Genomic DNA, 11,174 nt, shown 5'->3' with positions numbered 1-11,174 from the left:
GCTCTTGGATTCAGGCTCTAAAGGTTTTACATTTTTTAGCAGTCATCAAATGTGTTCTGTGTTTTCTAAAATTGCTTTTGTGACTTCTGTGTAAGTCTGTGTAAGGATAAGGATAAAGAGTTAATGGAGAGAAATATAACCTACAGCTCATTCATCTGGCTCACGGTTAAGGGGTACGGCTGACTGGTTTTGTTGTAATATTTCTATTTCATTTTTTCAGATTTTTGCTAGAGGGCTGCTTTTTTGGTAAGGACTACCAAATTATGAGATTAGTGTTCATATTTCCCATTTTTTAAAATCACTTTTATCTACATGGCATACCAATGGCGAGGATGAAATTAGACCATGCATTTTCAAAGTGTGTCATTTGATTAAGAGCTAGTAACAGCCTTAAAAGGAATTGAACTTAATGATGTGGGAAATACTATGCTTTTCTAGAGAAAAATTATTGTGTTCTAAACTTCAGATTCTTCTCACTGGTGTCCAAAGGAGAATGGTAGAACATTTAAGCAGGGAAAGTTCAGGTGCCTCTAGTGTTTCAAACGCCAGGCATGTGTTGTGGGTAGTATATTTTGACAGTGGTAGAAAGTGGATGTGACCTCAGAAGAACTCTGCAAATCTGACATCACTGATAGCAAATTTTGCACTTGGATGACACAGTATGTGCAAGTACTGTGTATGGTGCCAACTTTCCTTCTGTGTCTCTGAATATGTGGCTTCAAATTTGTCTGTGTCAAAACACTTGTGGTTTTTGTGTTTCCAGATTGATTGCTGGTCATTTCAGTCACTCATGTTTCACCAGTGGGAAAACCTACGTTTAACGTTCAGGGCACTGATTAACCTCTGCACCCCTTTATATATTCACTCTCTGCTACAGATATGCATCATGTTTTATGTAGTGCCAAACCAAGGAAATGCTTACTGTTTTCACTTTGTGTCATCCTGTTGTTTTCCCCTTTTCTCCAGAGCTCCCTCAGTGAGAAGGCATATTCCCAGCTAATGGCCATGCCTTACACAGACACCCGCCTCAGGTAAGGCAGAACAGCTGCTTTTACTGCTTTCTACTTAATAATCTATTTTTTTTTACCAACAGCTGGTAGAAAATGCCAGTTTCCACCTTATTGTCAGGATTTTCAAGCCAGGTGCTAGCTACATTTATTGGCCTGATTTCTGTCCCTTAGCAAATAACTGCTTCTAATGATCCAAACTACATTTAAATAAACTCCTGTATTACAGCTCCACTCCTCTGGGGCTTTCTACCAATAAGTGTTAAGAAAACCTTTACATCACTCTACAGAGTCCCTTCCTAAACAGATTTGAATCTTTAGGGAATAAAAAAAGGAGACATTGTCTTGGGAATATCGGGAGGAACATCAGTAGTTCATAAGAAAGTTTCAAAGAGTCTGGTAAGAGAAAGGTTTCTCTCACTGTCTTCAAGAGTAGAGCCATTACAGCTATTGCCAAATTCTTTTGACAAAGTTAAAGTATCATTACATCTTACTTGCATGGTTTGTCTCCATCTCCTGATTTTCCCTGATGATGATTAGAAGATAATAACCCAGTGTCCTGATTCCCCCTGCCCTGCCATCCTGTATACCTACGTATCCTGTCCCTCTTCCCTGGGGACAGGAAGAACTGGAGAGGAAAGCTTAAGGAAACAAAAATTGTCTCTCCTGAATTCTCTGTGTCAGTGTTTAAAAGGTTCTCTGCTTTGTAGTGACAAGAGGAGTAAGCAGAATGGAGTATAAAGTGGACATTTTGTTGAGAAGAACACCTGAAATGTTGACATTGAAAGTAAGGCAGCTGTGACCCTTCCACCATTTGCATTGCTGCTTTAAATGCAGGGTGAGCCAGGAAGAAAACAGCAAGCTGCAGGCAAATGTTAGGGAAACCTGGCTGACAAATTTTGATATGTCTTGACTAATAAGAAGAAAAAGAAAAAGCTTTTTTAGTTCTACAGGCAGTTTAAGGATGTCTGTTTTGACTGAAGACTGGATGAACAAGCCTCATGGCATAAGGCAGTTTAATATACATACCTGCATTGCTCTTAAAAAGAAAAAATCTGGATTATTGGAAACAGTCTGCAACATCATGCAGTTCTGTGTGGAATAATCTATTGCACTCAGAAGGAAGTAAGTTTTTTTTCAAATGAATGATGTTTAAATGAACAAGACCAGTGAGTCATGGCAGCTGCATGCTGTGACTGTCCTGGAACTGCTAAGAACATAGAACAGACTTCCAGTTGCTCCCAGAGCCATCAGCTATTAAATGCTCCATGAAATCATAGAATCACAGGATAGCTTAGGTTGTAAAGGACCTCTGAAGATCTGTAGTCCAATCTCCTACTCAAAGTAGGTTTTACTTCAGGTTTTCTCTGTGTCTCTGTCAGAGAAGACTCCTTTTGTAACTCCCATTAGGAAGTTGGGGATTGCACTGAGAGCCCCTCAGCCTCCTCTTCTCCAGGCTGAACCAGCCCAGTTCCCTCTGTCTCCTGTCTCTCCTTGTACATCCTGCACTCCAGGCCCTGTCTGTAACACAGCCCAGTACGCAGTTGCCCCCATGATGCTCTGCTGGCTTGCATTCAGCTTGCCTACCAGCACCTAGATCCTTTCTGCAGCGCTGTGCCTCATTGACTGGGCAGACAGAAAAGGTGCTGTTCATTCAGTTTTGTCATTGGTGCTACCCCTGAGGCATTGCCTGTGGAGAACTGGTAATGAACTAGCATTGTCTCTGCAAACGTGTAAAACCAAAAACTAAACCACTTTTAGGTTTCCTGATATGTAATGTTAATGTTTGTAGATGGCCCTGAAACTTTTAGTAATGATTCAAGTGCCTTTTTGTGGAGTACACAGTCATAGAATCATAGAATGGTTTGGGTTGGAAAGGATCTTAAAGATCATCTAGTTCCAACTCCCCTGCCAGCTTCCACAGGGCTTTTAATTTTTGGTACTAGTGCTATGACTGGAAATTGAGTGACCTTTACCTTCTAGAGCACCCTTGTTGATGACTTGAGTCCATGAACAGGAGGAAATTAGCAAGATCTAGATGTGTCTCTGCAGCACTGATGATACCTGGATTTCAAAAGAAAATTTGTTGAAAACTATTGCAGTGAAGCCAAAGCAGAGGAAATAGATCAAAATCAAGATGATTTTGACTGAACTTTTAATGTACACAATTTAATATGATACTTTCTTGTAATATAGTAAAGTATTACTGAAACAACTGGTAGCTTTGCACCTGTTTCCAGATCTTAAGTTCCTCCCTTCCTTTCAGTGAGGAGTCCATAGTGGGTACTCTTAAATACCCAAAGGTAGGTATGGTGTAATACCAGTATCACTTGGAATTTGGGACGGGTGATAGACTTGTTCCATGGACCCAGGAGAGCTTTGAAAGGCCCAGTGGTTTCCAAATGCTTTGGAACAACTTTCTCCCATGCCTGGATTTAGAATTATAAAAGGCTGTTTTTAAGGTCTAGCTGTATCTTCTTCAGTGTGGGCGAGCAAACAGATCTGTGGGACCTGTTTCAGTTTTCAGGATGTGTTTTACTGAGCACTGTGTGGGCGTGATGCCTTTTATCACAGTAAAACTTCAGTGCTGAATCTCAGGGGTGGTTTGGTGGGCCTACGTGTTTTTATGAATGAGTAATCAAGCTGAAATTAGCTCTGATCTTTGTTTCCTGTGTGTGAAGGATGTGATCTGATTCCTTGCTTGCATAGTTCTGCTAAAGAGCATATAAAGGGTAGAGCTGCCTGCTCTTGATCCCCCAGGACTTACACCCCCTCTCCTGTTAAAGGGCAACTGGCTTGGCAGCTGCAGTCCTTCCCTTGCAACAGGACTATATTAGCAGTAAGGGAGGAGATAATGATGGTCTACTATTACTGCTGCTCAAGAAAATCACTTGATGATAGATTTGTGCCTTGTTTTGGGTGCATAGTTTCATATATTTTAGAAACATACCAAAATAATCTGAGCCAACCACCATAGTTTTAAAATCTGGGTCAGCAGAAGACAGCTTGGGAAGGATAGCCCCATCAGTGTGTTTGCCACAAACACTGCAAACAGACAGTATGCTATTAAAGTGAGAAAGAATTAAAATGACTGGTTGAAGGTTCAGATAATGGTTTTGTTTAAGTATATCTTTCCAATTTCATTAAATATGTTCTTTTTGAATGGGATTGGGGAAGTATACATGATAGCAATGTGTGCTGGGAATTTCTCACCTTTCCAAGATAAACAGTGGATAAGTACCATGATTGTACAATTTCCTGGTGGTTTTGCTTAGCATAGTTTAGATAGAGTGCCTTTTCCTCCTGCTGTCTGATATATCTTATCTTCCTGTCTGTGAATATCTTATTTTTGCTCCACTGTCTAAATAGAAAATCAAGAGCAAATCTTTGAATTGACCAGATGCAAAAAAAAAGTGGTAGGGGTGAGAGAAAGTGGGGTTGTCACTTGACAGTTAATGAAAAGCTCTGTCTATACTTAACTTTGCACTTCTTTCAATTTGGATCTTTAGCAGTAAAAAAAAAAAAAAAAAAAATTAAAAAAAAAAGTTTTTTATTTCAAAATGACATTTCCTTCTAAAATTTATTTCCAGAAATCATCACAATTTTTCAGACAATTTAGATTGATTTGAAACTTTTTTTTTCTTCTGTTGAGCTAGCAAGAGGGTTTTTGCCAGCCTCAAAGCATGAATAAAATCAATCCTGGAAAAGTTTCCTGCAGCAAGACTTTTAAAGCACCTTTAAAACTTTCAAAACTTTCAGAACTTTCAAAAAATACCCAGTAGTTTCACTGTCTTCATGTTTAATGTTCCTCATGCTTCTTTCAGTGGATGAAGAGCTGCTGTTCTCTTGAAAAGCAGGTCTTTAAAGTCATTGTTTCACTGAAGTTAACTTCCTTGTCTAAAATAATTACATTCCTCCCTTCTTTATTTTTTTAGCAGGAACTCAGGGAATGAGCTGCAAGTGTATTATGCCTCTCCAAGGAGCTATCAAGATTTTTTTGAAGCTATTCGCAGAAGGGGAGATACATTCTACGTGGTGTCATTTCGCAGAGTAAGTGCAGTAGTTGTTCAATACTGGCCTGGTACGTGTATCCCTAAGACTGTTTCTAACACTGAGTGTCTTTCCTTTTAATACAAAAGATGACCTAATCAAGGTTGAAGCTGACTTTGTTTCTTCATAAGTGACACTTCTGTGTATTCTTTACACTAATATGGCCAGATCATGGTTGTTGCAAAGTATGCCCATCACAGTGAGGAATGGAGAGAGCACTCTGCAGAAAACATTGTAGTGCCAGGGCAAGACAGCACAAAGTGGCATGAACCCTGCAGTTAAACACACGTGGTAGCAGTCCAATAATCACAATAGTTACTTGGCTATTAATTTAATAGGTGTGTAGGCCTTTTGTGCTTCTGGGAATAAATGTACCCTATGCACAGATTATTCCTGCTAGCTTAACCTAACATTACTTCTATCTTCCCCTAAAACACTTGCATTTGCAGTTTTATGTGTCACATATTCCAACTGGGCAGGACTCTGCCCTGGCACAATTTTTCTGCTGTTTTATGACTTGTAAGTTGAGACAGATGAGCAATTCTGCTGTCTGACAAAGCTGTAGCACAAGCCTGTCCTCACATCTGCAGTGCAGCTAGTGACAGGAAAAACTGTTTTAAAAAATGGAATTCCAGGTGTTTGATGGCACTTTCTGTACTGCAAGCCTGAATGGTGTTGAAGCCAGGACAGCTGCAGTAGTGAGAAGCTGCTTCGGATCTGGTGGTGGAAATGATCAAGGGAAACAGTGGTTGAAACAGCAACTAGAGTGTGGAAGAGTTTATTTCCTCCCTTCTGCAGAGGTCTTGATGAGTCCTTTAGACATCTCTATAATGCGTATTTGTCCCTGGCCTGAACCTGGGGTCTTCACTTGCTAAGTCTCCTGCCTTGCTATTTTGCAGTCATGATATTAGATTGTTCTATCCACACTTGCTCCCAACCACAGTTTTCATGGGACCCTACAACTCTCCATTTGTTCCCTCATCATAGGAGTCTCCTGAGAGGGATCCCAAGGTGATGGGAGGCCAGTAGTTGCAACTACACCAGCTCATCCAGCTACATCCAGTTCTGTGTAAGAGCACACAGATGAGCATAACTAGTTTTAGCAGTTTCTGTGTTGTCAGAGTTCTGCCAATCTGTAGACCTCATATGTACGTAGGTAACACATCCCTGCTTGACCTGATCTAGAGTAACTTTCTTAATTTGAGATACATGTCTTTAGAAAAGGTTCAGGCAAAATAAAAATAGCAGTGCTCTTGTTAGGATTAGACTTTTATGCTGAGTAGAAATATGAGGTTAGTTTCCAGTCTTGGGATTACTGGGTTGTGTCACGAGGCTGGAATTTTGTTATTAAACACTTGGCACGTTCTGCTGTTGTTTCAGCTAGCAACACAAATATAGCTGACACCAGGCTCCACATATCCTGAGGATGAGTAGAAGGGAGTAGAGAATTGATTATAAAAGTTTTTCTGTAAACTCCAAACAGAAAGCAGAATTGTGTTTGCCTAGTTCTTCACTTGCGGCTGTTGCTCCAGTCTCCTGAATGCATGTACTGGTCCATGGGTTCTGTTTACACTGTCAGATTAATGACCTGGAAGTTGTCAGCTCTCATTTCGACTTGGAGAGCTGTCCTTGGAAACAGAATGTGTCTTGTGCCACAGAACCCCCACTGCTTGGCTCTGCTTTGTTGCAAGGAGAGGTGTGGGGACTTTTTTTAAACCATCTATGAAGTTTATTTGGTAGCAAAGCTGTTGGTATTTCTGTTTTATGAATGAAACGTCCTCAAATTGAAGGCAGTTTTATTCATTACTTCATTTATTATTTTAACAGGGCAAACCTGATCTAGTGACAAGCTCTGCCCTGAGGCACTTTTAAATGACTTGCTTGGATTCTTTTGTAAGTGCAGAAGAAAGGAGGCCTGCAGAGCCAAGGGGTGCTATCGGCAGGGCCCCAGCCAGGGAGGTGCCCTTTCACCTTCTCCTGAGGACTGCTGACTTCATTTTCTTTGGACCACAGTTCCCTTTTCACTGATGATTAGGACCTGAGAGTGGGGACTGATTTCCTCCTCAGTGTTACTGTCCTCAGGGACAGTTCACTCACGAGTGAACTGGCTTGCTGGCTTGTCCAATGCTTGCTGGCTTGTCCAAGTTAGAAGGCAAGGCCTGGAGATGATAGGTTTTGTTTTCCTTTCTGGCTGTTTGCCATGCAGACACTCCCAAGCATTTAATAAACTGTTAACAGACATACACAAAAGAACAGGAATCATCCAGTTAGGAGTTCCAGGGAGTGGATGGTTCTGGTGTTGGTGATGGTCCTGCTCTGAGTGGGAGGTGGGACTGTGGATCTGCAGGGATCCCTTTCACCTGATGTCTCTGGGATCCTCTTTCCACATGCTTTCTGCTCTGTGCAGCATCACACAACCCAGCATCTCTCCTGGGTGCATATGCTGAAGTGTAACACATTTTCTGTGTGTTTTCTGCATGTTCTCACTTGCACTAAAGGATCTGTGCCCCGAGTTCCTTGGATTTTCTAGAAAATGCCATTTGCTAGGGCTGCCCATGCCCATCTCATATAGGAGGACTGAAACAGGGTGCAAGGTAGAGAAGGAAAGCTCACATGCATTGTGTCATCCTCTGCTGATGCTTGGTACCTGTAAGACTGAATTTCTCATTATCTCATAAATTTTGTTTTCTTTCCTTGCCTTGGAAGGCTTGCATGTCTCCATATTTACAGTTGGAGTTTGATTTTTTTTTTTTCTTTTTTTAAGGAGGAGAGAGGAAAATAAAGTAGTAGTATTTATGTGGATGAGCTGAGTCCATACAAGAAGCAGGGCTTTAACTCTGGGAGTTTAAAGAAACTGATTTTCTGCTATTGCCAGGGTAATGTCATTTTTAAACAAGAAAAAATATGTAACTGACAGTGAGTAGAGAATTCTTGAACTGAAGCAGTGTTGTCTCCTAGCTCTGCCAGGCCTCAGCAGCCAACATCCCTCATAGGCAGGGCTCATCACCATTTATTTCTTGAGATGTTAACTTGCTAATTTCATTTTTTATTGATGCTTAACTTTTAGGAAGCCATTGTTTTCAGCAATCATTTAGCATTGCAGAAACTGACACCTGGCAGTGTAACAAAACATGCATTCCTAGTTGTGTATGTTCACAGCCGGTCCAGCACTGAGAAGCTCTGTCTTTGCACCGTACCTCTACGTTGGTCTGTTTTGGGTTGGCTTTGGGAGCACATTCAGAGCAGAGAGGTCTGTGCAGCAGGTATGAAGAACAAGTTGCCGTGCTTCTGTGGAAAGGGTACAGCAGTCTGAGCTCTGCTGAAGCACATTGGAGTCTCCAGTTGGCGCTGACCCTTCCTTCCGTTTTTCCAGGTCTGAGAGTCTGTTGCTTTGCCAGCACCTTTTGATTCCTGCCACTTAACATCTGTGATACCAAGTCTGTTTGATCTGTTCTAAAGCCCCAGTGGAGCCTGGCTGGAAAATTCAAGTTAGTTGGTGTAACGTGCTCTGTCAGCAGAGAGATGGACACCTGGTTCTGCTGCAGTTCTCCTCTGAGCCTGGCACCCAAACAGTTCTCTCTCAGAGCTCACATCTGTTTTGCCATGAAGTATTCAGACCTTGAGATTGTTTCTAGGATTACTTGAATAGCTAGCTTAATTGGAAAGGTAGTTAAGTAAATCATTGGAGAAAACAAATCCGTTCCAATTTACTTTGGCCTGTAAATGCTGCTCCAGATCATTCCACTCTTGTGGATCAGAGCCCCTGCAACTCACAGTCATGAAGCAGTAGACTTCCCCATCCTGGAAAATTCTGTCAGTGACCCTTTGATGACATCTCTTCAGGGTTATTAAGGACAGTGATATTTTTTAGGGTAAGAATGTAATTACTGTTCTTAAGGAAAGTTTAAAGTTTGATTTGCTTGGGAAATTTAGAAGGTCACTAGCATTTCCTCTCACTACTTTCTGTATTTGTTTGAAAGCACAAATGTCTCCTGATACCAAAGTTTACCACTTAAGTTTAATGCAGCACATATACAATATCTTACTGTATATTGCAGTAAAAAAAAAAAAAAAATTAAAAGGTGATTCTGGTTATTATTTGTTAAAGCAAGAGTGATGTTGGCCCTATGGAAGTCAATGGGAGATCATTTACCAACCTCAATAGGACCAGAATTTCACTTTGTAAATTTCTGCTTCAGTGTCATGGCACTTAAACCATAGACCTTCAGGGAAACATACTATTATGGATGTGAATTTCTGGTCCTACAAGCCAACATCTGCAATGAGTATTTAAGGATTTCTCAAGTTATGCAAATAAATTTTCGCTGAAGTGATTAAACCAAATTTAAATCAGAACTTTTGTTCTTTCTTTGTGTGAATGCTCCATGTGCTAGGAATAAAAATATCTAAATTGTGTTTTGCTTTTGTTGGTAATAAGCCTGTGCTGTGTTAATTGTATTTGGGATGATCTATTACTTTCAGGCAAAAAAGATTATAATGCCTGACTTTGACATGCTTGTGTAGCAGTAGTTTGCTGTGCTGTGCACATAGTTCTGGCAACAGTTGGAATTTATTCGGAGAGCATGAGTGAGGCAGGTTCCAGTTCACTGCACACTTGATACCATATGCATCCTGCAGGCAAAACTGCATCATAAGAAGTCAGCTTCAGCTGATGTTTCATAGCCAGAAATTCAGTCCTAACATATACTTTTCTCCTATTTTGTTACACTTGACAATGGGTGGTTTTTACTGAACATGAAGTTTTCTCCTGTTGACTTTTTAGATTTCCATGGGCTGGGAATGATTTGCCCTTCCATTCAAATGAAATTATTAGACTCACATAATCGGGCTGCTCCTAAAGACACAGTAGATAATTTATATGTTTGAGTCCTATGGGTTTGCAACTTCTGCAAGGTAATATACAGATTTTCGAAAGATTTTACAAACTCCCCTATCTCCTTGGGGAACCTGATCTTAGCTATTGAGAGAAAAAAAAATTACTTTATCCCAGATCTTGTCCGGTACTGTGTACAGATACTGAGAATAATTGAGAGTATGGACATAGTATCCATGATAAAACTGCCTGTCCTTTTCAAAGCAGGGATTACTCTTTAGCCTGTCTTCTCTGTGAGGCCAACCTTTGCCTCCATGGGAAAATTTGAGAAAGCAAACAGTGTATGTGATTGTGCTTCAGCATGCCCTGGAGCTCAGCAAGTCCGCCTCTGTCAAATTCTGGCTGCATTTGACTTTCAGATTTGAAAATCCATTATGAAAACCTCCTGTTTCCATCTAAGTGTCGCTACTGAAAATGAAGTCAAGCCTGCTGCATTCTTTGCTGCAAATTCCCTCTTTTCTGGCTAAACTGTAGAGTCTCTCTGTGTCAGAGAGAACTTTCTCCCGCTAAATCCCTGGTGTCCCTATGAAAACAGTGAAGCCAGCTTTCTTTTTGGTCTTTCTCAAACTGTCATCCTTCGTGGTGTAGAATATTTCTGGTAGGTGGGAAGCAGGGGAGAGCTGACTATCAAAGGGACTGGGAGGTAGTGGGGAGGAAGGTTCTCTGTGGTCTTCTGGATACTCAACTGGGGAAGATGTTGCTTTTGGTAGCGTCTTAAAGCTTAGTCTTAAAACCTCCAGAGATAAATTTAATAATCTAAAATCAAGTCTAAAAATGTGTGTTGGTCTATAGAGCACAAACGGCCTTACTTCACTCTTGGGATTATCAGAATACATGCATATGAGAACAACACAATGCCAAGTGTAAGTAAAAGGAAGCTCAAGAGAAGTTTTTTTAGGTTTCCAGCTAAAGGCCAGCAATTCTTTAAAAAGCATTCTGTCGACACCTTATAGTATTTTCCAGCAAAACCCCCGATTGCTTCATTATTTCTTACTTGTTACTCTGCAGCACCTAGAAGTTGTGTTGCTGTGTGAGAACATACTCTCAAGAGTGAAGCAGCAAAGGGCTATGTGTGTGCTGTAGAGAGCAAGCAGGGTGAGTGAAGAAGGAAGAGAAGGAGCCAGGCGATGAGACACCTTGGATGTGTAGTGAGTGACAGCCAAAGAGGAGCAGCCAGCCAGTACCAGCTGCAGCGTAGCTTCTTCTGGGCAGCAGCTGTTTGG

At 41.0% G+C, this 11,174-nt stretch overlaps 1 protein-coding gene across 1 annotated transcript in view; it reads left to right on the top strand.

The window, feature by feature from the left end:
* The window catches only part of ATF6 (activating transcription factor 6), a gene marked incomplete at its 5' end in the record, with an annotated part of 77,652 nt that overhangs the window by 26,222 nt on the left and 40,256 nt on the right, over window positions 1–11,174 (top strand). The window contains 2 exons of the mRNA XM_029085797.1: window positions 967–1,031; window positions 4,943–5,057. Of these exons, the coding sequence (XP_028941630.1) occupies window positions 967–1,031; window positions 4,943–5,057 (180 nt within the window). The remainder of the gene's footprint in view (window positions 1–966; window positions 1,032–4,942; window positions 5,058–11,174) is intronic.

This window comes from Antrostomus carolinensis, unplaced genomic scaffold (genome assembly GCF_000700745.2).
Source record: "Antrostomus carolinensis isolate BGI_N321 unplaced genomic scaffold, ASM70074v2 scaffold22957, whole genome shotgun sequence".
NCBI classification, from domain to species: Eukaryota; Metazoa; Chordata; class Aves; order Caprimulgiformes; family Caprimulgidae; genus Antrostomus; species Antrostomus carolinensis.
This window is presented reverse-complemented; position numbering and strand designations above follow the sequence as displayed.